The sequence below is a fragment of the Leuresthes tenuis genome, unplaced genomic scaffold, assembly GCF_036924035.1.
Source record: "Leuresthes tenuis unplaced genomic scaffold, fLeuTen1.0.hap1 SCAF_16, whole genome shotgun sequence".
Taxonomy (NCBI): domain Eukaryota; kingdom Metazoa; phylum Chordata; class Actinopteri; order Atheriniformes; family Atherinopsidae; genus Leuresthes; species Leuresthes tenuis.
This window is the reverse complement of record NW_027325370.1, coordinates 15,090,962-15,118,725: the sequence shown is the minus strand read 5'-3', so window position 1 is coordinate 15,118,725 and position 27,764 is coordinate 15,090,962. Positions and strand designations below refer to the sequence as shown.

The window sequence follows — 27,764 nt, the reverse complement described above, 5'->3', positions numbered from 1 at the left end:
TGGGGCAGCCTCTTGGCTCTTCTGAATGTGCATGTTGGTGGTGCAGAAAAGCATTGAGGCAGAGCAACATTGACGTCACTAGCCTGGTGGTTATCAGTGTAGGTTAATCTACTCTGGGATAGATGGGCTTATGCAATTGTCTGTGAGCCCACAGGCTCTACATCTATGGATTTGCTTTTGCACTGTTAGACTGAGTGTGCAGCTGCAGCTTACAGACAAGTACTTCTTCTCTCTGTGGAATTTCAAGTAGATATTTTTTCTATCTGTCACACACTGCTGAATGCATTATGCCTTTGAGTACCTATGAATTTGGACAGAGACACTGAGACACTTGGATAACACAGTCATTGTGATCTATTGGGAGACAAGCCTTTTGTACATTTTGTGTTTATTAAGGAGTGATCAAATATACTTTTGTGCAGCACCTGTTTTAGTGAACAGTGGGAGAATTGACTTTGGCTTCCTTATGTGTTTGAGAAAAAGGTCAGTCAAGCTGTGTGAGAGTTTGTGTCAATTGTGTTGGAAGGACGATCACAAATGGTCTCTACCTTATATTTTGTAATTGCCCTCACTGAAATCCTTTGCCTGATATAACTTTGACTTTTTTGATGGTGCGTGAAAATTAAGTTTTGAAGTGTCCACTGGCGCAGCGGATCTGTGTTGGAAAGAGTCACCCTGGCAACCAGAAACAGTTGTGCTCTATTGATTCAAGAGATGTGTCAGGACTTATTTGCATGAGAGACAATGCACATAGGATGACACAATCTAGAACAATCTCAAATTGGACTTTATACAGCTGGAAATGACAACATTAAATCCTGTACAGTTTACATATTTATGCATATCTACATATTTCCATATAAATGTAGGATTTGAAAATATATTTCTATGTGTCTAAAGCCTCATACAGTGGCATATAAAAGTTTGTTCATGCTTGGTCAAAATTTGTATTTCTGTGAAGTCTTTTCAGGATGAAATTTTGCAAAAGCATAGACACCAATAAAGATTTGAGCTCTCAGATTACGTTCCACTTAGTTGGTGGAGGGTATAGTTTTTCTCTATCATTGTTAGAAAAAACACTGATAGGGAAATCCTGTTTGATAAACCAAATAGAATTAAGGTAAGTAAAATCTACAAGGCAGGAGCAGACTAAAAGATGTGACTGAGAAATGACAGAGACTGTCAGAGTTTATGAGACTGACAAAACGTTCAAAGACAACTGCATGGAGAATTGTTTAAAATACAAAAAAATAAAAAACCTGCAAATGTCCTTTAGAAAGGTTTAGCAGATGCCTTTTTACTGTTCAGCAACACAAACATAAATAGGTGGCGTCATTAGAGGAAAGTTTTTTAAAATCCTTCTATTTATATATATATATGTATATGTATGTTATGTTTCTATATCAAAATCTATGGATTATAAGTTTAAAAAAAACAAAACATCTAAACATTTCTGTATTTAGAAAGTCCTGTTTTCTGGTGAAGTTAGAATAAAGTTTTTTAGGTAAAAAAAATAACAAAAGCTATGTGTGGAGTAAAAAAGAAGGCAAAAGCATCTTGAAATGTTAGGCGCAGAGTTAAATCGATCTTGCTTTGGGGTTATAAAGCAGCCAGTTTCTCTTGAAGGCATGTATTCCAAAATGGATGGATGGATTTCTCTGGCTGGAGGAATGGACTGATTCTCCGAGCATTGGTAAAATCCTGAAAAACAAACATACGCTCATAAAAATTACATAGTTATACTTTTTCTCCATGGATAATAATCAATCTGTCCCTAAACATGGCGAAGAAGTAAAACTATTTCATTGCTTCAGTATTTGTGTAAATCAGCCTCACATCACCCGTCTCTCATTGATGCAATGCAGTTCCAAGGTTGAAATGCTCAGCCAAGATCTCCACTGCTTGTTTTCACTCATACCATAATACAAAATATAATAATGTCAAAAGGGTTCAATGCTAGATTTTCACAGGGGGCAAGCTTTAAATTCCAGCAAATTCGAGAAGCAAACCCCACACTGTCTTAAAAGAAATTGAGGCTATAACAAAGGATTTGGATGATAATCCTAAACATGCCTCAGAAGCCACAGAAAAACAAGAGGCTCAAATTGAAGGTTTTGCCACGGCCCCGACAGTCCTTTGACCTAAGCGGAATTAAAAAATTTTGACAGACCTCAAAAAAGCTGTGCGAAGCCAAAACGAAGCCTTGCGCAACAACGATGGATTCAACCATAATTCTTTTGAAACTTTTGGAAATGATTCACATCCTTTTGAGATGTGTCTGATGTGTCTGCATCGGCGCGCTTTAGTACCCGATGGGGTTTCCATCGTATACATCTGCTTCATAAAGTTATTTGATTGAGTACATGGTAAGCTACAAAGTTGAGCCATTAGTTTTACTAAAATTACAGCAACACAGTGAAGAGGAAAGACATTCGATGGTATGTAGGGCAGTTTAACCAACTATATCTGTACACAGACTGCACAGAGATCTGTACACAGCTTTCAAAATAAGAAAACAGAATATAGTTGCAGGTCAAATATTGCTCAGCATTTTGAGATAACTTGAAACAGTTTTTATCTTTGTTCCACATCAGTACCATATCTAAGTGAAGCAGAATTATGTATAAACCCACCATACAAGTGGACCAGTCAAAAATGTTTGAGGTTACAGCTTAGCATACAGGATGAGGCTGTGAGCTCTTCTCAATCTGATTATGAAGTGTAATTTACATTTTAGCTAGTTACAGAAACCATTTACAAGCTTTGAAACTTGGCAAAAGGGCTGTTACCAAATACTGGGAGCCTCAAGTTTGCTTGAAGACCTTATTTATTGGTTTCAAAAAGTGAAAGGAAACGACAAAGAAATTATACCTAAAATATCAAACAAATGTGTCATTTTTCTCAGTTTTGGAAAAAAAGAAATCTCTAACTTACAGAAACAGAACGTTTAAAAAAAATCATATACAGTTTAAAAATGAATTACTTAATTACTGGAACAGAAAAAAAGTTAAACAATGTAACGAATAAGGAAACAAGTAACCGTCAGTTTCTGGACTCAAACACTCAGTTTTTATCACTGTGCAGACTGATGTCCTGTTGAGTCTAGGAGTGATGAATAGACTCAAGAGTACAAAGCCCAGAAATGGAAACCAGGATGTCCCATCTACCCTGAGGTGACTCCCTCTATTGGGTTGTGGCCTCTGACCTTATGTGCCTTGAAACTTTTAAATCTGCCTTTCCAAAGATGGAAAAAAATCTGAAAAGGAAAACAAAGAGGTCTTATACTGAGAGTGATGCAACTGGACAGCTGGAGCCAGAGACAAAAGACTTTTATTATTATATGGACATGAAAAACTGTGCTGGAGGGAGTTTAAGGGTGAGGTCTTTAACTGGCCAAATTTTTTAGAAAACATTAGCAAAATTATCATCTAGCATTTCACAAAGAACAGCTTCTACCATCACTGACGTTGCTAGGATCTGGTGTTGTGCTCAGGTTGCTCGATGTGAAGAAATTTCACCCAGAAAATTCATAAATTAATTTTGACCTTTGAACAAACTGAATTCCTCTACATGTGCTTAAAAACACGCATCTGAAAACATTCTGCCTGCCTCAGAGCTCCTTCTTATGCTGTTGAGTTTTTCAACACATGAATCAAAATCAGTTTTCTGTGTCAACTTGTTTCTGTGAATCCGGTGTCCTCACATGAACAGAAACCAATTAGCTCCTCTGGGTGCCATCAAAAGAATAATCCTCTTCTACTTCTTCATTATTTAGCTCTGTATATTGATGTTATGTTTGGTATTGATGTAAACTGTGGGAAACCCTTTAATCAAACCACTCTCACTTATAAATGTGAAAATGATGTTTCTCCAGCAGCATCCCTTGTTGGGCAAAACCATTTAATCTAAACCATTTAATTGAAACAGCACAAGATTCAGTGTCCTTCTCTGCCATTAACAAGAAATATATTAATCTCATTAAATCTCAGACTTAAGAAAAATGCTCAAGACTGATTTGGGATGTGCAGGATGGTGTGTGAATCTGTGCAGCATTTTTTTCTCTTGAATCCCTGGCTTTTATTCAGCATTAGGGCACCAGAGATTGCTTTGTGGGATTTGAACTCTAAGAAGTAAATATCAGAATTGTCAGAAATGCTGTTCATCGATGTGTGAGTGTGTTTGCTTCAGTTAACACCGACGTCTTAGAAATATAAATCCAAATGTGTGAAATGTCTCATCGAACCAATCGACAGATTGAACGCTTTACTTGCAATTGCCTTAGTGCTCACAGCTGTCAGGAAACTAATGACAAAGATTAACACTAAAATAATGGGATTCTCACTCTCTACCACCAAACTATTTAGATCTTTGTAATATGAAAGATTACCTGTAACCAGAAATACCCGCCACGTTAAACCCTGCAACCTCTTTTCTTCCATTTCCTCCTTGAATATAGAAACTCTAAATGAGTACTAATTTGTAGATCAATCAAATGCATTGCACCATATTAGTATTGAACTGTCTCCTGGTGAAAGGAAACATATGAGTCTAATAGTTAAAGTTCAATATCTGGGTAAATAATCTTGACAAAAAGTCCACTTGTTAGCTTTTGAAATTCTCTCCTGAGTCTTCATTAACAGATGGTTGTCATGGGAACAGCTCAGTTGTCCTCTATACAATCTAAGTATCTAATTTGTACCATTGAGGCACAGTTATGTCTGATCCCTACAAGAAATGTGTGGAAGCAGTTACAGGAAAACAGACAGGAAAAGGGTTCCATTTGGTTGATGTTTTATTTCATGGTGGTAGGAACACAAGACAAAGGTCATAAAGTTAGTAATGTTCAGGTCATGCCACTCTTACTCGGTGCACTGCCCTTTGACGAGGTTTGCGCAGTCAGACAGTAGTTTACAGAGGTCAGACATGGAGGATAATCCACATGTAGACATAAATAGGGAGGAGGAAACGGGTTCAAAAACAGTAAATAGATGATTTTTTTTTCTTTGTAAAAAGCCAGATGGAGCATTTGCAGAAGCCCACTGGGATATTTTTTTATGCATGGGGATTATTACTAATATAGTTATCATTATGTATTACTCATTTACATTATTGGGATGAGGCTAATACACTGGCTAAAGTAAGGAAACAGTTACATGAATGACGTCCGTCACCTGCTCACAGTCAAGGTGACAGGTTATTAAGGCAATTCATAGTTTCCACCCAAAACCAAAGACTACAGTTGTCTTTTTTGTTCTTGAGTCCATCCAATTACACAGGATTCTCTCGATTATTAAGTGTCCGCACCTCAGTGGGTCAAATTCAAAGAACAGTGTGTTAAAGTAAGACCAGTCCATAGTTAAAAGAGTGCTGGAATATCAAAGTGTCTTGGGACACCAGAAAGGATTTCCTGGTCTGGTGTGGACACCGAGAGCTTGAATACATACAACATAGTTATAGCTTAAGGGTAATCCCTCCCCCATGTACAGAAGTATGTCATTCTATGGGTGAACAGACAAGTCAGACATGGCTCCAGTGTATATTACTAAAAACATAAACCTCCACAGATCACACATTTGCTAAATTTACAATTTAAAATCGCAGGGCTGTACAAAAACAGGTCGCTTGATGATTTAAGGAAGGAAACATAATTAAGAACTTAGAAAAAAAAAAAGTATAAGACCATTTGATACTCAACCACAAACAGGCAGGATTTTGTCTTAGAATATTGCCATGGTTCTCATATCAAAACAAGTGTCTTTAAGTGGGTCATTTGAGCTTATTGCATTTAGCAAAGATGACTCCACTTCGCAACAGTCCACTGAAAGTTACAGAATTCGCACTAGTAATACAAACCCATGCGTTGCTATGTTAACTTGCAAGTACTGTAGGATTATGTATCTTTTCTCAGTTTTTGCGGCTGCTATGGCTTCAAAGGGTCACAAGAACATACCAGTCTCTTTCTCTCTCTTTCATTCAACAGCCGAAAAAATAATGTGTTCCTCCAGGAATGTGAAAAACGAAAATGAAATGAAGTCTCAAGCAGAGATATTTGATGCTTTTTGTCTTTGTGTTGACAACTGATTGTTGTTTAACAGCACATTCCCAAGAGTAGCAGCTCTTCTCATGATAAGATCTGTCCTTGTATCCTCTCTGTCTGTCCTTTTCTTCAGTCTTTGCTTTCAGCACCTCCTTAAGGTCAGATATGGTAACAACTCTTCCCTTGTGCACCATTTAAGTTCCTGTAAAATGAACTGCTCCCAAGAAAAACACAAACGATGAAAAAAAAAAAAAAAAGAAGATAGAGGGAATAAACAATCTTAAAACGTAATTCCAAAGTCTGCACTTTCTGTAATCACATCAGTGGAAACAAGAAGGAAAAAAGCCAGAAACAGTGATATTTTTCAAATTAGATTTTTTTTTTCTTTTCTTTTTTTCTTGGAAGAAAAAGGTAAATTAACAAACAAAAACCAGATTCAAAGATTCAAACCAACACTGCAGAAGTGCATGCATTTATAGTGGTCAACATTAGTTCATCTGCTGATTGTAGAACAGAACGCACAATAGTACATGAGAAGCACGACTCTTTAAAGAGAACCCATCTTACATATTCACAGTCTCAGGTATTATTTATATAATCTATATTTATAACATTTATATGATTCATTTCTTGACTTATGACTAATGATATGGGCGTCACTGTGGAACACAGTGCTCTCTCCATCACGTTGGATTGCAGTGTTAGTGAGTCATATTTCAAAACTAAAGGCTCTGATGGAATCGGATGGAGAGTTTTTTTCTTTTCTTTTCTTTTCGTTTTTTTTTTTTTTTTGGCGCTGTGAGATGGGGTTGATCGAGTAGTTTTGACTGTGTACTTAGTCACTGCAGCAGCTTGACTGATATTTGAAAAGTCATATTAGGAAAATATAATAGACTGAATACAGGACTTCAGTGCTGAATTTTTTTCACTGTTTACGCCAGCTGGCTGCAATATGAAAGAACCGCACACTGTGGGCTACGACACCTCTTGTGTTTCAGCTCTCATGGGGGAATGTATTTCTATATATTCAAGGATGTATAGGCCATGCTTGGGGAATGTGGTCGGCAGATATGGCACCAAGACAAGGCAGTAGCCAGAGATCATCAGCGAGGTCCATCGTGTTCAAGTAATGAGAGGAAAAATTAGCAGGGTTGATGGGTTTTTGTTTTAAGTTAAAAACAGAACTGACATGAAGAGAAGATCTTGTTTTCCACAGAGATGCCTTCTTTTCTGAAAAAATAATGGGCCCAAAAAAAAAAAAAAGGAATTGTTTGCTGTGTACGGAGATGCAGATAAAAAAAAAAGCAAAATATATAAAACAAAAATTAGACAACAAATTCAATCTCTTTCCATATAAAAAGCGATGAAAAGTATACAAAAATAGAAAATAATTACAGCAGGAGACATGGGCGCTATGGAGGGAGCGGGTGGGAGGGTTTCTTGTTTTTTTTCCGTTTCTTGCAGTATTTTGTCTCTGGCTGGTTATTTGGCGGCGGAACAGTGTAATATTTTAGGACTGTTTAAGGCGTCCTCCACAAGGTGGAGCTCCACACCATCGACCACCACGTCCTTGATGCAGCCAACAAAGCCAGTGCTGTAAGCCTTGGGCAACCGACGGGCTGCTGCCAGCTCTTCCAGGCCACCTGAGGAGGGAGAGACGCAGAAGGTAACATGATTGTGAACCAGCAACAGCACATAAACTTATCAAGGGACTTGCAACTTGAACCTGAGAATAATCACTGCAAACTGAAGCTAGCTAAACTGTTTGCCCCCATAGAAAAGCCCAATCCAAAGATAATTTCTCATTTATCTCTCAGAGAAATCCATTGTTTGATTAGTAAACTGACAGTTTGTGTAAAAACACCCGGAGCATTCTATTCATTGAACGTCAGAACATGTCAAACCTGAAAATTTGGTAATATTTTGGGTACAAACTACCAAAGCGATAACTTGGTTTTTGGGTGTTTTAAAGGCTTTGATATTTCCCATCACGATGCCAGCTGATGGACATGATAGGTTTCTTTTTCAAATCGCCCCGATCAAAGAGAAGACCAGTCAGGGAAAACTCAGCTCAGACAGAGAGAACAGACATTTCTTTTCATTTGACAGTGCATGAAAATCTCATGTGCTACAATGAAAGGTGGTGTCATGTACAACGATGAATACCAAACATACTCATGGTCATTCTAATTTGTTTCCATCTTTGGTGCTAAGTGCTCACTGTCCTGAGGTTCCCAGATGTGACAGGGTTTTATTTAAGTTTGACTTCTTAAGGGTGCTGCGCTTGTCTTTGGCTGCTCCCGTTTGTGTGCCAACTACACTGCCACATGTTCATCTCACGTTAAGGGGCCCACTTACCAAATTTGACACTAATTTCAATCAACAAACATTTATTTTAAAGGGATCTTTAGCAATAGTTCTGCACATGTTCTAAAGGCCTTTCAAAGTTGTTTTTTTTGGACATTGCTTCAGCAAAGACGTCACACAGGACTCCAAATATATCTGGCCTATCAGTGGATCCAATTACTGCTCAAGAACCCAAAGAGGAGCTTTGGAATGTTCTTCGAGAAGTCTGGATAATTATTCCTGAAAAGTCCTTAAAGAAATTACAAGAAAACTGCTGCGTTGAAGAGTAAAGGCGGCAAAACCAAAACCAACTTCCAAGTTTGTAAGAAAGATGAATGTATTTTCATACATGTCTATACAGGACTGTAAAATTGTATGTAAGACTTGTCCCTAAAAGCAAATGTTTAGGCCCTTTGTATATATTCCACTTTTTTATTTTACCTTCCCTTCCTTTTGCCCATTTCTTATTCAACTCATCTAAACTTCTTTTGATAGGAAAAAACTACCTTGTCTCATAATGTATTTTGTGGGGACTTAATGTCCAAATTGTGAGGGGTGAGGTGAGCTTCTTTAACCTGTAGATGGTGTTATAAGTTACGCTTTTAAGCCATTACACCCAACATTTTCACATTTTTTGCTAAATTAGCATTAGATGTCTTTATTCAGAACTCTCTGAAATCTGCCTTTACTGAGCCTAGTTTTAAAGTTTTTTATGTTTTACATGGCTGCCGTCACACCTAATTTTCCCCCACCTCTCCTTCTATTCCCTGTTTTGTTGGACTGCAAGTTCTTATTCGTGTTGAGCTCTTTACATCCCCTGTCCTTGTCCCCATTAATCGGATTGCGTGCCTCCGAATCAGGAGTCGACAGGGCTAATTTCATGCGAGTAACGGATGAATTAATGATGAACGGTGAAAGAGGGATTTAAAAAGAAGAAGGGCTCATGACGGGAGGGCTGTGTGAGGATTATATATTCTTGCTGCAAGGCTCGCTCAGCACCTGTTCCACTGCACTGCCTCCCTTGTGTGTGGTTGTATACGTGTACCTGAGTGCACCTCTACATGCAGCGAGTCTCTTAAATGTCACTCATGCTGCTTCTCCTCTTCAACTTGCCTTTATTCCGCTGTGCACTGTGCATTTCGAGGAACAGTCAGACTTTATTTTGTCTCCCCATCCTCAATGTTATTTCCTTCAATCCAGCTGGTTGTGTGTGTTCTTTCAAATACTATTTCTCTGAGCCAAGTTCATACTAAATTGAACTTGAGGTAGATAACAGGCTGACTTTGGTCATTTTCAATTCAGGAGAGCAGGCAACTTTTGAGGTACTCAGATAGGCTTTCATTTCTCACCTTAATACCTGAATAGGCTCTTTTTTTGGGTGCAAACTGCAATGATTTTTCCTTGCTAGACTTTCCTCCTTCTCTGAAATGCCAATGTGTTTATTGCTCATATTTGGCACCCTTCTGCTTGTAGTTGGAATGAAGAAGTACCGCACATTGATTAACATTCTCGTGGCTTGATAAATGGTATTTTCAAAGACATTTTCAAGTGTGAATGAAAGTCTTTTCAAACGCACGTGTGGGCACCCACCTAACCAAAGTGCTCCATCTGTATCCAGCTGTGTGGCTGCCAAGGGCGATGACCCTGTTACCGCTGCCTCATTGCCAACCTGTAAAGAGCCGTCTCGAAGTGCTCTGAGAAGGAGAAAGAAAAAGAGAGAGATGCAGTTAGGGGGATGTCTGAGAGTGAATAGCTGTAAATTGTAGTTCTCTCTAATCAGAAACATCAAGTAACATAACTGTCTTTGCAAAGAAGCATTCTAAATATGGCTGGTGAACAGAAAGACCTTCATTCAGTTTAGGTGGCGCCTTGGTGCACAATGTTAGACTTTAGAATTTTGAACAAATTTGCAAATTGAACCCACTAAAGAAAGTCTCCAACAGAGAGAGTGTCACTCAAAGCAAGCCACAAACACCGATATCTATTTTGCTTTGATTTCCACCATCATCAACATTCAAATGATGCCATTTTACAGCCTTTCCTGTGTTATCCCTGTAAGCCTAAGGAGAGATTTGGCCAAATCCCTGTTTGAAATGAAAGTAGCGGCCTTTCGAGGATCGATTATTCCTGCCGTAAATGATGAAATGAATCCAATTATCGCCAGTTTGTCCATTCTCAGCGTAGCGTTGGAAGCGAATGTTCAGCAGCGATAAAGCAAAGAGCATACGGAGGGTGTTAAATTGTCCTTTAGATTTTCAGGCTGTTAATTTGTTTCTAATGAAGAAATTCATTAACATGACATCCCTGTGGGACCAAAAGTATTGTATGCTTTGTGTTTTCCCACTTCTACGGTGATTTTCCATCTATCATGCATAAGCAACAATGTTTAAGCCTTTATAACTGTGTCCAGCACATGAGTTATTCATCATTTATGTATACGTGTATACAAATGCTGCAAGTTAGCATTGAATTATGAAAAGAGACTAAATCAACTGTAGTTTTAGTTCAGAACGGGAGAGCGTACAGTACACAACACAGTGTCAGATGACATGCTAAGGGCATCATCTTGGCAGTCATTCTTGAAAACAGCATCCCCACTGACACTGTTCTCACATATTGGATCCAATTACCACACATCAAACCTGAAGCCAAAGCCGGAATCCTATAGGATGACCTTGTTTTTGTCTGTTATTTCTGTTTATTTCTATATCGTATCATATTTAGATTTTCCTTTTTTTTACAAATGTTTTTTAATCCTCATTCTGATGCCTTACTTGTATAACTATCAAACAGTGACTCACTCCATCCATGTAACAATGAGAACAGTGAGTATACTGCATGTATGTAGCGAATGTGGAAGTATGGATACTATTTTGAATTCATTCTATTTTTTAAATTTAACTCCTGCCCACATTTTCTGTATTGTGCCAAACATGTTGGGATGTTACAGCATGTTCTTCCTTTTAGGACATTTATTACCATGCCTAAGCTGTGTCTTGACTACCGTGTCTGCATATGTCAACCTAATGCGTGACCAGGCATGAAAATAACCTTAATCTGAAACTAATCAGAGTCATCTCAGACCTAAGAATCACTCAGTAGCAGCGAAATTCATGCAAACATCAAACAGTGTGCAGCAACACAGATACAAATATGGATTAAGTCTAATCCTGGTCTAACTGTAAAGGTTTTAACTGCTGATCCCCAGTTACCTGTCATCTCCTTTCTTACCTGCTGGCCTTGATGCGTATCCAGCTGTTAGTGTTGACACGCACAGAGGAGCGCAGCACCACAGGCTTAGAGCCCAGGTCGTAAGTCATTTGAATGCGCCCGTCCACGATGGCCAAAGCAATGTAGTCTGAGCGCTCCACTCCCTTCCCGCTCCAAAGCACCAGGCCCTGGGTCGCCTCGGTCCGGATGCTCAACTCAAATTTGTTCACCAGCAGAGCCTTCTCACTAGGAGGACAGAAAGTACACCAGTTAGTAAAATTCATTTAAGAAAAAAAAAAAAAAAAAAAAAAAAAAGAGTACTAATCCTCGGCATAGCTGACGCCACATATTTGTAGTTGCACATATGAGGCAATTTCAAACACTGTCCATGATTTAAGGATGACAGATGTTTCTTTTTTCATGTTTTTACTCAAAAATGTTTGTAGCTTGGGCTCTGCAGTATCATTTTAACAGTTGGAGTGATTTTTTGGGGAAAATCAGGATGCAGACCAAGTTTCAGAGTAGCGGGAGGCTGTTCTGATATTTGCTTTAGTAAATCCTACAGAGCCTGTACCGCACTGCTGCTCATTGTGTGTTGTTTAGGCAGCTGTTTGATTTTGTGTCTCTCTTGACTGCTACAGCTGCAGGGACGATTTGGCTGCAGAAACTAGAAGAATTCCATCTTTTCTAAAAAGGCACCATAAACCATTGTCACCACTGTGTGAGATAAGTCTACACAGCAATGTGCCCATATGTATGAACACTCACCAAGGCCATTGCATAACCATTCCTGCATTCAAATACACTCACAAAACTTATCTGGGAGTCCAGTCGACATCCAAACAATCATAATCTGAAATTAATTTGTCAGTTTCTGTCCAACTATTTGTTCTTCTGCCCAAAAGGATTAATTCTACCATCTTCAATGGGTATCTAGCACAAATACAAAGATAGGGTGAAGACACATACAGAAAAGAACAAGTGATGTGGAGGAAACAAAATAACAGCAGTACAAAGTTGGAGACAAAGATTAGACGAGACAAACGACAAGACAAAGCAATCAGCATAGCAAACAGGCAAGCATATGGGAGTGCAAACAGGACAGGATAGAAGGGGATAAAAAAGAAGCTGAGTATGGCACTTCTCCCTCAACCTGGAGGACAGACTCTTCTATTAAATAATGAGCTAGATAAAAAAAAAGAAGCAACACAATGATATTTAGCTTCGGAGGCATGGAAACTTTGACAGCTCAAGCCAACAGTAATGCAGGTTCACCTCAGCAGAAAAAATAGATAAAAATCCAGAATTTAATTTGATTTTCTCTTTCAAAAACATGCATAGCTTATAGAAAGATCAACCGCAATGATTAACTAAAGCCGCTGAGGTAAACAACAACAAAAAAGTATGATTTTAGAGCATCGGATTTTTTTTTCTTCACCTAAAGGGGAAGAAAAAAAAAAGTTGCTCAGTAAACCTCCTCCTGGCAAACTCTCAAAGAGCTTACAGGGCCCAATAAATCTCCATCGGAACGGCTTGTCAGTGATAAGGTCAAGGTTATTAAAAGAGCAGACTATATCATGAATAAAACAACACTGACACAGCATTCTAAATCTTATATACACCAGTGACTTCATAGATTTCTGGTGGGATGCGGTTTCGTTTTGGAAACTGAAGGGTCTTTGTCTACATCGTATATGTAGTTAACTCCTTAAAGTGAAAACCTTTGTTTCAACTCTAGGTGGCAGTAGTGATTAGAATAAAACAAAAGTCATGACAAAGGACAGTTGTTGTAAAGGGGCTGCAGGACTGGTTGGTTTTGTACTGTTATCGGAGTTCTGAATTTCAGAAATAATTCAATCATATGCATAGGCTTTTAGTATCGGCAACTGTCTCACTTTTGAGAACATTGTCGTCTCTGTGGAGAAGCCCTGTGAGAGGTCAAGGAGGGGTTGTCTGGAGAGGAGGGAGGGAACAAATAGATACTACTAAAAGTAAGATACAAGCAGACTGTACCAAAGTTTGAAAGCTTTGAGAGACTCACCTCTGGTCAGATGGGTTCTCCAGAGACTCAGGACTTAAGGGAGCAGGGGAGAAAGTCAACGGCATGCAGTGTAAGCGCAAACAGGCCACAAGGAGAAAGGGAGGGGAAGGGAGTAGGGTGTTGTGAGCCCTCTAAGTGACTCACAGAGGTCTAGCTAAGACCCAGAGCTGCAAAAAGCATAACTTATCTGCTCTACTACAACATCGACAATGTCAAGAGTCGATAACTACTGTTGTGTGATCATAGGAAGTGTTTAGCTTAACCCTGATAACACCACAACCATGAAAAGAGGTTCTCAGGGGAACCACTTAGATCATGACGGATGCACCAAAATGCCTTGGGATCAAGCATTTTTAAAATGTGAGCATTAAGATTAAGTACATTCATGGTCAATGTCAACATGGGTACAAATCCTACTTTAAGTCAGCATCCAATTATTGAACAAATCCTTTATATTTATGGTGCTGCACGCTGCAGCAATTACCTTCTCTGTAGAAATGAAAGCAGTGGATAAATAAAACTGGGCAGTTGTCAAAAAATGGGGTCAAGTGCCGAATCAGTGAAAAGTCAAGGCCAGATATTATTTGTCACTGAAATAATGGGGCTTGAGCGAATCGAGCTGAGCTCTGCGATACGGGCACAGAGGTGAAGGAGGAGAGATCCGAGGCTGCTGAGAACAGTAACAGAAACATCACTCCAAGGTGAAAGTCTGACATTTTAGCCTTCCCAGCACTTAATGGCCCCAGAAGAAATGTATTCATTTTCTTTACAAAATTAAATCAAGCTAAATTGATTGGTGCTGCACCATTGCTCTTAGATTCACACTTATTGTGGCTCTTAGTGACTGTGACATCTATTAAACCTTTGACAGTCTGGCTCCAAGGACCACTGTCCCCTCCTGCTAAGTGAGATTGATGCCCATGGCTACACACTGTGGGGAGATCTCAATTGGAGGTCTAATCTACAAAGGGAGATAAATCTGTGATTAACATGTCACAGCCATTCAGCACAGCCGACTATATAATTATTCACAATTACAGTTTGAGATCTGGCAAAAATGAAATGACAGAAACCCTTGTGTAGATTGGAACTCTGGGCTGAATCCAGTCACCTTAATTTGAGCTGAAATCTATGGCACCGCTTAGTGGGACTTTTTAAAAAGAGGTTACTTACCGAGCTAATGAGCGGGAAGAAAAAAAATCAAATCTGAGTAACTAACTCATGACCAAGGGTTTTCCAAGCAGGAACCTCACAGAGCCCAGTAACTAGGTTAAAGGGTATTTAGTATATCATCCTCTTGCAGTTTTAGAGGGGTCTAATTAATTTTCCCACAAAACACTTAATTCCGTGAAGTGCACAGCAATTCATTTTGTTTATGAACGAGTTACAACCATGCGTAAATTATTGCACATTCTTGGTACAGCAATTCATTTTCTTTGGTTGAGCACAATGCTTAACATGCACACATTCATGCTTCCCTTTGCTCTGGAAAAATAAAAAAGATATGACCTTATGACTTTGCAAATGTGTTCAAAATAATAAAAGCTGTCAAACTAAATTATGGGAATGTAATATGTAATGTGAAATCTGACTTTAACAGTCAGAGATAATTTCTGTATGGAAATTAAGACTGCAAACCGAATGTACTTTAATCTTTTCATTTGGGTTAACTATCAAAAATGGATTTTTTTGTTGCTGTTAGTTGGGCTTGATTTGAAACTGGGCAAACACCCAGTCTTTAAGTCTACTTACTCTGGGATCTCATTGGTCAGTTGGCTTGAATGAAAAGGAAAGACAGTGAAGGACATTTACATGAGACAAAGACAGGTGTGGACAACGACAAGGAAGGTCAGATTGAAGGACAGGACAAAGGGACGCTGACACCATGGACAAACAGGAAAGATGCACATTAAGACGTGTAACTGACAGAATTTGCCTGCCACTTGTTTCACAGTTGGTGTGAGCTGTGCATCTCCAAGGGAGCGTGGCTATCTGCAGGCTGTGGCCTAGTTTTCACACCTTGGAGTGTTTGTGTGAAGAGCTGTGAGATATATAATCATATGCTTGATGTCGTTTCAGGTTCATCGCATAAACATTTCTGATTACGCAAACCTGGAGGCGCGCTTTTGCCGGGCTTGTGTATGGATGGAAAAGCAAAAAAATGTTTCATCAGCTCCCTATAAGGGAGAGGCTTTCTTGAGGTTGTTTTTGTTTTGTTCCACCAACCATTTTACAGTTGCGTTTTCATCTTTTCCCTGTTTCTTGTGTTGAAAAAAATCGCAGCTGACACATCTTTGGACCCGAGTTAGATAAAAAACAGTCACTGATGCGTTCAAAATATGCTAAGACATTTAATCGTGTGTGTGTGTGCTTATTGTCCAGCAGGCGCTATGCCCTGGACCACAGACTGAACTGAGCGTCCTTAGGGCAAGACTGTAATTGTTAACTGTCTCGCTAATTAGTGAATTTCTGTCAAAAACTAAAATGAACCACAGACATGGAGGCTGAGCTATTAACAAAGTGCCTTGTTCACCCTGAAGGCCTACCACTGATGATATCATCAACACTGTCATCACAGCCTACGAAGGGAGGAAATGTATAGACGGAAGGGTTATTTGGCTAATAGCCATAACAATGGAGATGCTTGATGAAGCTGAAAAGATGACGATGTTCCATTTGTCCTCTTGCTTACCTCTTTGTAACAGCATTGTGGTACTCAATGAATGTTCGTCCGTCAAAGGCGATGGCTTCGGTCTCTCCAGCGGACTTCTCATGGATAGCTGTGAAAGAGGGGGCAGGGTGAGGAATGAGGATTTCTCAGAAGATGAGCTCACATCAATCAATAAGAGTAAGGGTTTGGTTATCCAAGCCTCAGGCGATGGGGTGTGAGCAAATGGGTTGGGAGGGGAGGGTGGGGGGGGGGGGGTCGGCTGTGTTTAATTAACGTAAAAGGGACAACCGACCACATGCACAAGGTTAATGGTGGAAGCAGTGACTGAGTATGTGAGACAGATTGGGCCAGAGTGAGTGCAAGTCTGGCAGGGTAACATGAAGATGATGAAAGGGATGTGCAACCCCTTTCATTTCGTGAATATTCAACTGACACATTTAATCATTTCCATAACAGTAGCTTTACTTTGAAATCAATACATAACAGCACTGACATAAAAGAGACGTCACATGCGTAATATCTATATTATCTTGCATAGAAAGAACACAACGGTAATGAAGGTCTTAAGAGGAGGTAAATTGAGGCTCATATTTTACCCTCCATTGAGCCAAGATCAAGCTGTATTACATGAAGCATTGCTGATTTCAATCCCACTTATACTAGGCTTTAAAAGCAGCCAAAATACCACGTATCCTTTTAAAGCAAAACCAGATAATCTTAGACGAGGAAATTGAACTATTTATGCTGTTACAAGGATTCGGTGCAGCTACACACTACCACAATAAGGTGGTCTCAGTCGAACAATTACTGTTAGCTGCTGGCTTATGAAAAGACCAGTCAAACTGGTCCTTAAAACTGGAATAGGATGAGTTCTTAAGCACCGATATTCTGTCATTCATTGACTTGCACCAGCAAAAACAAACTTGAAATGCCTACAAGTGAGATTATAAGACTCACTGTTCTGACAGTTTTCTCCTGAGAAACCAAGTGGGCAAGCACACTCATAGGTTTCCAGCTCGGGGTTGCAGCGTCCGCCGTTCTGGCAGGGTTCCTGGGAACATGGGTGGCCCTGGAACATGACTACGTTGCTGGAGTTCAGGGCGTTCTCCTCCCTGAGGATGGGTGTACTCATCAGCAGAATCTGGAAACAGGAGACACAGGGTGAAAAGGGGCACTTGAATGATTTTGTGAATAAATTAAAGGTCAGATGTCATCCCAGTTTTGGCTTGAGTATTGGAGACATTCAAGCAAATAATAGAAAAAAAAGGTCTGCACTGAAACCTAGAAACATTCAGGAATTTATCACACAGTGACATTCTTCCTATTTTGCTGTCGGTTGCTTTTTGAGTCTTTGAGGTTTAACACATGCTGGACAATAAAAGTTGGGACATCTCAGAAGATGTCTGCCTTTATTCCTTTGATTTAGATTCCTCTTGGTTTAATTTGATGCCTTCAAGTCCCAAATCACTGAAGCATTCCTTTAAAGCCTCTAATAATTCAGTTTTAAGTCTTAATCATTTCTCTTTGAAGTCAAATTGCAAATAATTTTTAATGCATTGATTTATTTTCATGTTTATTCTCCTGTTTTGTTTGTGCGCTCTTGTTTGTAATGATTTTTCATATCTGTCAAGGTATTATGGATGCAAATTAACTATTTTGCTATAACCCTACATGTTTACACCATGAATTTTTCTACTAATGTTCTTCAACTTGTTCAACTGTTCAAATGATGCCTAATCCTGATTGTAACTCAGGGACTCCAAGTCAATGCAAAAACAAAACCTGAAAGAGAAAAATATGTTGTGAAATAACCTAAATTGATTGTTTATGTATGGAGACATGTGAATGTACTATATTCTACATACTCTTGTTTGGTTAAGATGACAGAGACAATTGTTTGTTACAGCTCAATTTAAAAATCTCACTTTAACATACTGGCAAGGTTTTCATAGGCTACATGCAAATTTATGCACCAAAACAATATTATCTCATAAATTCCTTCCGTTTATGTAATATTCTAAGTACAGAATAAACTGTGTTAGACCTCTGTTTGGTGGGTTGCCGTCACGACACAGTTCTCATCGTTTATGTCTGTTAGCTTTGTTGAACTGCATTTGTTGTTAAAATCATCAGTTTGCATTTTCTCCCCATAGCAGAACATTTAGAATTTTTATCTTTAGGGTTTTGATTGTTATCCAAAAAAGGCATCTAGTTTAAGGCTTTTGAGTTTTCTTCCGAAGGATCTTTAAATTAAAATATCAAAAACATCCTAAGGACAAATAAAGAGGTTAGAGTGAAGCTGTAGATTTAGTTTAACGTGTTCCTTTGAAGATGAATTCCACACTGTCAACACACAAAAAAGTGCCTAAGACAGTAGGTGTCGATGCACAATACCAGTTAAAAAGTCCATCAAAATGCAAATACATACTGTCTTCCTCATAATTAACTATTCCCTGGAGGCCAAGTATGACAAACACCACATTTAGCTTTTCATAAGCTGGAAACTGTCAAGAGAAAGTTTGCTGAAAATAACTAATGACAAGTTTGTGTGAGCACCAACACCAGCCTTTGTTCTAATGAGTTATTTTTGGCACTCAGAGATGAGCTTTTTGCTGGAAAGTGGAGGATAAAAAACTGGAAAGCTGTCAGGGAAAGATCTGAGAATAGCCAAATGGAGGGACCTCAAAACGGGCATTCTATTATTAGCGCATGTTAAGCCAAATGAGCAGAGCCACTTCTCGTCAGAGCGTGAGCTTATAACGGAAAATGACTAAGATGACGGTCTGTGGTTTGTCAGCAGGACAGCTAATCACTTATCACTTGACTTTGCTTCATTATGGCTCAAGAGCCCCGAGTCATTGAACTAACATAGCACCCAAAAGCAGAACTTGTATAAAAATACTGTTAGGAATAGTAGCTCGCAAACTTTTTACCTTTTGGATCGTTCCCTTGAAGCCCTCTGTGAGCGCAGCTACTTTTGGCAGCTTGCTGTAGTCAGGAACTCCACCAACAAAGAGAGACTCTTTCAGGTTGAGATTAAAGTGCCCCTCCTGATGAGACACACAAACAGATTTCAGCTGATGAGCCAGAGGAGTGCAAACTTGAAAAAAAAAAAAAAAAAAAAGCTTCACATGTATTCTCAAAAAAAAAAAATCACTTTAATACATTCTATACATACTTTGGACATGTTTTATGGTTTTGAGATAGTGAAAGTTATTATGTGTTTATGTTCAAGGAGCCCGAGATAAGTTGTAACCCTTCACTTATTATATCCAGACTGAGTTTAATAGCCTTATACCACATTTGCAGACATGTAATAGTCTTCTACATGAACCCCATAAACATCTATATTGTAGCCGGCAGAATCTTTAACTGCCCTTTCATGTCTTTCCTCTACATCAATACAGTACACGTTACCACACAACTGATTTCTGTCTCGCAGAGAAAGTGGTCAATTATCGCCTGTGTGCCATAAAGAGAGACTACAAAAGAAAAACAGGAGTAGGCTGGACTTGCTATACGGATAGTTCTTCATAGACATCTCTAATGAATGACTGATTATAAGCTCGACCTTTCAAACAGATGAGTGAGGAGACACATTAATTGCAATTCATTCGCATCAGGTGGCTATGAAATTCGATTCTTTCCACCAAACCTTGGGGACAGTTGCTTTGCATTAGCAAAGGTGATGCTTGCCTCCGTTGCACAGAAGAGCCGAACTACTTCAAAAGGAGGGAATCAATTACCTTCACTTTACGTAGGGTAGTAATTGCCAAAAGGGTAAAATGGAGTTAATTGCTGGGAAAAAAAAACGACGGAAGGGGACAAATAAACAGGCAAGCTGGCATTGGCTCTGCTTTTATTCAGGATGGGATTTGGAGTGCAGGAGGCAGCGGCGCTTAGCTGAAGCCTGAGGCTCTGTCACTGCACCTTGAGCTGCTTCCAACAGGGAAATGGCAAGGACTTTGGCAAAATCTGCGGGACCCAGTTGTGGATGATGCCTCCAGGCTTTGCCATGAAGTGACATCAAGTGTGGGGCAAAGTTTCCCACCTCAGGCTCTTTATGCAAACATTACAGTTCTGCAATACTCACTCCACAGCTAAAGTCAGAGATGCTCCTATGGTTTCTCATCATGTCTGAGAGCTTACACTATGTGGTGGAATTTGAGCAAAGTTACTTTTCTATGACTTAGTGAAATTTCATGCAATGAAATGGTAGATCCTGTTATGTTTTTTTTTCAAACAGGTAACAATATGAACCTACTAACGGAGGGCAGCTGGTTCTATAGACGTCGTTGGTGGTGTACAGTGAGGTTTGTTGTGTGTTGTTATGGGCAAGTGAGTGGGTCAAAGAGCGAGTTTATGTGATTATGGGGGATTGTTCCTGTGTGCAACACAAGTGAGAGCAGATGACAAAAGAACAGCCTGGCTTGGCTTAGCACCTCATCATCTCCTACGGTATATATCCTCCTCGCTCTCACTTTTCGAGATGCACGAGGCACCGGCGTGATATCCCCGCCTACGCAGGACTAATGAAGACGTCTCTTTGTTGCTTGAAAACAATGGTCGTCTCAAAAATGACTGCCTCTTTTCCCTCCCACCTTCCCACCCCCTTCCACCCTCGCAGCAGATGGACCGAGGTGAAAGCCAAACCGTGCTCCTTGAGAGCATCTCCTCCTCGGTGCTATGTGTGCATGTATGAGCTTATGAAATGGCATCGTTTTTCTACAGATCTGGCACTTTCAAAGGTGCCCGCAGCTCTGCAGAAGTAGCCATTTTCTTCAGTGCTGTTGTTGCATGGAGAGATGGAGGTGAGAGGACGCAGTGAGTGGCTCAAATGAAACACGGGGCTAAGTTGTGACAGGGATTTGTCTCATTACCTTGCGTGATTTCTTATTTCCAGACAGCACATCATAGAGAAGGAAAGAAAATAAGGAGGAAGAGAGTTATTAGGGGAAGACTAGTATGTGTCTGTGCACAAAGAAGCATGCAGAGCAAGGCAGGTGCAAAAGCTTACCAAACACGCATTCACATATTACCTCATGAGTACATATATACACATCAGTAAGAGCTTTAAAATAGTTCCTGGGTAGCACAGGAAAACGACGCAAGCACGGAAAATTAAAGCATAAGAAATGTGAGTAATGCATTTTGTATTATATACAGTGCATATACAATCAAAAGCTGTGCAAGAGTGAATGCAAATAAGACGTGTGTCTAAGAAGGCCATGCATGAGGCAGATGGAGCCATTTAGAGAAAAATGAAAAGAAAAAAAAAATCGAATGGATCAGAGACTGTGAATAGTGCCACTTAACCCAACCTCATTTACAGACTGCTGCCATTAAATAGGAGGTATTAAAGTAGATTTTTACTTCTCCTATTTGTACCTTTTAAGTTTGCATTACATTACTCTGGCCGATTGAGGAGTCTTTGATATAAGGATTGCTCCCAGAAAGCGAAATGTATTCATATATGTTGCTGTACGTGTCCTGTGGGTTTCTCTGAGAGAGGCATACTGCAACTCCCCACTGTTTTTTTAAGCTGAAATAGAAGAGAATTAGCTGAGCGCCACACTGGATAGGGTCTCTGTATAGTGCTCCATAACTAGTCTCAGCTCATCCCATGTGTACACCCTGCTCCCCCACACATCTTTGCTTTTTCTTTGCTCTCTTCTTTTAATAAGATTTTCAGCCTCTGTAGCTGGAGTAAAACACAATTACCATACAGACGATGGGAGGCAGTGGGGGAGGGACTGAGCAGTGAGACAAAAAAGGAGGCTGTTGCATCTTATAGAAGAAGATGGAGCTGACAGAGTGCGTGTTCATAATCACGAAATACACTGTTGAATATAATTGGATAACTTAAAGACTTATCAAACTATTAGATCATCTTCACTAAGAAGCATATACCTGCTTTATTGGTCTAGGCATTGGACTCAAGAGTTTCATTATGCTCCTCTTGCCGCCAATATCTCCCTTATCTGCCTCCACCTCCCCAGACACCACAGCAAAGGCTGAATTTATAAAACTGACTGTATACCAGCAGTAACGGCTGCTTTTGATTTCTGTATGCAAGTTTTATCTCCAGGAAGTCAGTAAGATGAAAGGCTGAGAGTTAAATAAAAAAAAAGTGCAATTACAACATTAAGACAGCTTATCAAACTGGCCTTCTACATTTGAAGCTCTTCCTTTTGCCTCTATGGCTGTTTGAAGAGGCACATTTTCAGTAAAACAAGCCTGCAAAAGCACACGTTATGAAACCGTGTGGAACACCACAGCAAAGGGAGAGTGTTTACAGTTTCAGCTTAAGTGGGTAGCTTGGAGTACCGTTACAAGGGCATATAGGAGCACTAAAGCTTAAGATTGGAGGGTTGATGAGATATGATCTTGTAGATGATATACACAGGCTGAAGCAAGGCTAAGCATGGCATGGGTCCAATGGCCCTGCATGCTAAAAGCAAGATGGCCATAAGCAGACGCTTGTCAGCTTGCTGTATCTTACTGCTGACTCTCCCATGACACGGTCCTTCTGGTTAACCATGATCTCTCCTTTGCGTTGGGAGCGCTCCAGATTGACAGTGTTCCACACATTCAGCTGGATTGGCTTCTTACTCCTAAATAACACACACACAAATGTAACCATAGATGAGGCAAAGTAAGCTTATACAATTCCATAGTTGCAGTGATTGGTATGTCCTTTAATCTGTTTCTGAAATTCTTCTGTAACCTGATAATAGCTGGTCCTTTTCCAAGGTCATAGCGAAACTCCAAGATCCCATTGTTTAGGGACAAAGAAATGAAGTCGCCTTTTCCGTCAGATTTTTGGCCGTTGTAGAAGATCAAACCGTTGGAGTTATTGGCCATGAAAACGATCGTCATGCTGAGTTTTTGACTGGAGATAAAGCACAAACAAAACCCGGTAAACACACCACATTTTGAGACTATTGTGTCTAACTAAGATATAACAAATTATGCATTCTTTTTGGGCTTTGGTGCACTCTTTCTATTGAAAAACTACTGATTTGTGTATCTCTCATTATCAAGGTTGACCTTGCTCTTTGCCTTAGGGACAAAACAAGCTCTATCTACAAAAAACAACACTATAACACTTCACTGAGTAGGTTTCATACTGCAAAGTGAGACTTACTGCAGCTCATGGCCATAGAGATGGAGTCCTTTCAGCTGCAGGTACGAGTTTTTGTTGAATTGAGGCATGTAAGCCCCTCTCCTCTCCACCACTGAAAAAAGAAAGAGATGAGACTCAACCTCAGGTTCTGTTTGTGCTGCTGACAGAATTGAAATTCAGCGATAGTCTACATGTTTGAGGGACGTGTCAGCATTAGGGAAAGAGATGGATTTGTATGTATAGCCTTTGGGATTAAGACTTTCTCTTGATAGAAATTCAAACAAAAAATTCTAAAATCCTTATGCCAGACTGATTACATAGCATGACACTGTATGACAAAGAACATTTTGAGTCATGCAGAGTTTAACACACAGCTGGGACCTATGAAATAATGCAGCCATTGTATTTTGGCAGGCCTTTTTGTTAATTCATGTCTTTGCAACGTGTCTATGCCTTCCTGCCTGCAGTCATTAGGACAGGCGCTGTGCCATCCTTCTACAAGTGGCTTGAAATTAAAAAGCGTCACCTGGAGGTTTGTGTTTATAGTGCAAAAACTACCATCATTCAGAGTCACATGATTTGCTAGATACTCACATAAACACACAAGCTAAAACAAATACCTATACAGCCAGCAAGAAGGCTTCAATTCATAATTGGCTGGGATTAACAGAGCTGAGTCAAGATGGAGAAGGCAGGCGCAGATGAGAAAGCTAATTAACTATTGTGCAGAAGACTGCTAATGATGATGACACGCACCATGGAAGAGAGAGGAAAATAGTCCAGCACCCACAAGGAATTCTTTACTAAACTGAACACTACCAGCGATAGATAGATGATAGTGGAGTTTCTCATATAGCAACTTGGATTATTTTTTTTCTTTTTCACCCTCAGCTTTCCCTGAAACCATGATCAATATGACATTAGAGGTCAAAGCCTTAGAAGGAGCCGAGCGACTTTGCTTGAAGGCAAAGAAAAGTTAGTCAAGCTGGACTTTTTGTAGGCACCCTAAAACTCAAATGCCACAAGTATAAGAAAAAAAGGAACACTTCGGCCATTTTTACACCAAAAGTAATATGTTTAAACAGGTTTTTTGAGTGAGTTCTGAGTACATCTGCTGAAACAAGCAAATTAAACCCTTTCACATTGCCAGTAGTAGCATGTTTATCCTTGGTCCTCTGGAGGCAAAAATATATTCCGAACTGGTCAAGAGACTACCTCTAGCTCCAATGAGACCAGCATGTAACTATGACAGCATGAAAGACAGGCTGTCATAGAAAGACAGTTACGGAACATCAAAAAACACTCTTAAAAACTATTTGCTTTAAACAATGACGTCATATCAGCTGTCACTTTGTATTTGCAAGCTAAATGATAGGCTGTAGATGTTCATCTACAGTAGACTGTAAACTGATCATTGGACATGGCTTATAGATATATACGAAGTGACTGTAGAACAGTGGTTTCTAACAACTGACCACAAAGGTTGAAGAGGTTTTCATTCACAGAGATTTGTGCCTGAGCAAACACTGCTGTTACACACAGGGGTGTGCTTCATGGACAAGTACTAATGTATTATATGAAAATGCAAGAAAAGTATTTTAAACAAAACCTGTCACTGTTGTTCAGCAATATAAGCACACTTCGGGGGACAAAATTTTGTTTTACACATACTGATGCATATTTGTCAAAGCAACTGTGTGTTGGACATGTCCAGAGTCAACGACTGCGAATATCTCGGATCTTGAACGCAGTCTTGTAACTGAGAAAGATTCCCTCAGTTCTTGTGGGTAACAATGACCCAATCCGCTTTATCAATAAACCCTACCTCTCCATTTGACAAAGATAAGATGCCACTTCTCTTTTAGGGATTAAGGATTAACAGTTATTGAGCCTTTGAACTAGAGGATTTGGATCCATTTGGATGGCATGGTAACCACTGTTCCATGGTCCATGTAGGAAAAGATGGAGCTGGCAAAAGTTTTATTTGCGCCCTTTGGATTTGTCACTTTTACGCATCATCAAATCATGTGAGGCCAACTGTGAGGCCTGTGCGGTAGCAGATTTCACACACCCAACATCACAGTTCTGCCAACAGGTCGTTTTGGACAAGAATTTCTAGTAAGCATAGCTTTCTCAATTAACTAGCTCATCATTTTTGAGTGTTCATCAGCCCGAAACATCATGACTGAGATTGAGCGACCAGCTGTCTTGCATTTTGGTAAAATCTTTTCTTTTTTGTCTTCTTTTGAGTTGTTGAGGTTTTTCAGAACCACCAATTGACATGATATATTATTTCATAAAGAAAGATGCATTAACACAGAGCACTGAATGAATTATTCAATAAAATGGTAAACATGTGTTTCTGTAAAGTGAGCGGTCGTCATTCTTGTTGCCCTCACTAAAGCAGCGTCAATGAAAATTAGTGTCAGCAACTATGTGTTGCATTGACATCAGTGTTGAGCTGAGCTGGAGCCAATAAAAAGAGAAATTTCAATGCCCGTTAAACACTTTACATTAAACTGGAGAGCCTGATGCTTGTGGGTGTTATCAATTTTTTGACCAGAATAAAAAGGGCTTCACAGACCTGTTTACTGAGGCCTGTTATCAAACTCTGGGGTAATTTTGTTTAGATTTAAGGAATGTTACTACATAAGGGTTTGCATCCCATCCCATCAAAACCCTATAAAACTAAGAGCGGCGTTAGTAAAGCAGCCAGAAGGCACATTTTCCCTGATAAAAGACTCTGTGAAGCAAAAACAGCTTCTGGTCAATCAGCTTGTTCGTTGTTTGCAGAGAGTGTGAGATTTACGCACAGATAAAAAGTTATCACTGACCTGTAAAATTTAGTTACTGTAGAACAAAGACTTGAAATTGTAACTCCTGCTGCAATTCATATTTCCGAGTGGTCTTGCTTTCGTCTCTAAATTGTAATGGTTTACACTATCACAGTGTAAAAGCGCTGAGGAAGGTAGGTCATTCAGTAGTACCGGAGCACCCTTGAGAAAACTCCTTGACTGTGATTATTATAGTGCCCAGCTGACGGACGAACACTGGCAGAATTGAAAGGAAAACCTCAGCTCAACTGAAATACGCACACACACAGATGCAAACACTTCATATTATGACTCCACTAACCTTCGGGCTCCTGATGAGTGGGCTCTAAGCTACCTGTCTTTTTAACTGTTCTGAGTGCAGCCCTCAGAGGGGACGTCCGCCTGGCTGCCTCCTTATCTGTGAGCTCCTGTCTGGGCCTGACACTCTGGTTGACTGATGCTGCCATTAATCACCACGGGCATGGAAGACTGATGCGATTAGTCATCTCATTGATTGCTGGGTAAAAATAGCCTTTTGGAATGGGAGACGCTCTCACTCTCATAGCATTGATTTTAGTTCACCTCAATTTATTTTAATCACTTGCTAACTCAAGACTCAGGGCCTGGATGGAAGCGATTCTCATCTGTTTTTTCTAAATTTCTAGGGGCATAAGGGTGCATGTCTCCCTTTTGTTAAGAAAGAACATGACAGTTTATTCTCTTTAATTTGCAGCAGAAGGAGTCAACTCCTACAAGCATTCATGCCAGCATCTACAAAGGCAGGGACACCAACATGTAAACACAAATAGACTCCAGAATGCGACACTGCCAAAAGTGTTAATGATGAACTTCAAAAGCGGGTAAGCCACGATCTGGTCTTTTTCACAGCAGCAGCCTGGCTCTGCCTTGTGAAACTAAGTACCAATAGACAAGTTTGAACACAACACCTGTGGGTGGATAGGCAGGGAGGAAGAGATTGGAGAAAGGCTACAGTTTCACTTCTGCTTCTTTACTAACAAGCATTGCTGAGTCGATGTGGTGAAAGGCCCGACGGGGCCAATCATCTGTCTCAGTTCTGTAACACATCCACCATCTCAGCCAGCTCTGAAGGCTCACCCCTCTTTTGCTTTTGATCTCCTGCTTCAATTCAGGATTCGTCACAGAATGTAGAATGTAAAGGACAAAAATATGCAAAACATCAAGGAAGGTCCACTTATCTGACTCTAGTCTAACATGCTGGTGCTTGGGAGAAAAACTGAGGAATGATACAGTTCAATGCTTCGTCAGATTACCTTTCTCACAGTGTTTGCCTTCACGGCCCATGGGACACTCGCATTTGTATCCTCCCTCTGGCAATGCCTGGCACTGGGAAGTCACATGGCACTTGCTGGGCACGCATGGGTCGTGAACGTCAGCACATGTTGGACCTAAGCATACACAAATATATACCCAAAAAGAAAAAAAAAAACAATCAATGACATTCCCACATTTTTAACCACTGTCTCTTCTCTTTCATCTGA

At 39.9% G+C, this 27,764-nt stretch overlaps 1 protein-coding gene across 5 annotated transcripts in view; it reads right to left on the bottom strand.

The window, feature by feature from the left end:
* Nucleotides 1-4,774: 4,774 nt before the first annotated feature.
* The window catches only part of agrn (agrin), a 239,818-nt gene continuing 216,828 nt past the window's right edge, over nucleotides 4,775-27,764 (bottom strand). For 2 of the 5 annotated variants that reach the window (XM_072366885.1, XM_072366889.1), the window contains 12 exons: nucleotides 27,537-27,671; nucleotides 23,453-23,543; nucleotides 23,033-23,197; nucleotides 22,808-22,919; nucleotides 21,186-21,197; nucleotides 19,239-19,355; nucleotides 17,263-17,446; nucleotides 16,327-16,414; nucleotides 13,635-13,667; nucleotides 11,615-11,839; nucleotides 9,974-10,077; nucleotides 4,775-7,680 (listed from right to left, as the gene is read on the bottom strand). In XM_072366885.1, coding sequence (XP_072222986.1) covers nucleotides 7,520-7,680; nucleotides 9,974-10,077; nucleotides 11,615-11,839; nucleotides 13,635-13,667; nucleotides 16,327-16,414; nucleotides 17,263-17,446; nucleotides 19,239-19,355; nucleotides 21,186-21,197; nucleotides 22,808-22,919; nucleotides 23,033-23,197; nucleotides 23,453-23,543; nucleotides 27,537-27,671 — 1,427 coding nt within the window. In that variant the 3' untranslated portion in view covers nucleotides 4,775-7,519. The remainder of the gene's footprint in view (nucleotides 7,681-9,973; nucleotides 10,078-11,614; nucleotides 11,840-13,634; nucleotides 13,668-16,326; nucleotides 16,415-17,262; nucleotides 17,447-19,238; nucleotides 19,356-21,185; nucleotides 21,198-22,807; nucleotides 22,920-23,032; nucleotides 23,198-23,452; nucleotides 23,544-27,536; nucleotides 27,672-27,764) is intronic. The other 3 variants (XM_072366887.1, XM_072366886.1, XM_072366888.1) reach the window with 3 other exon arrangements.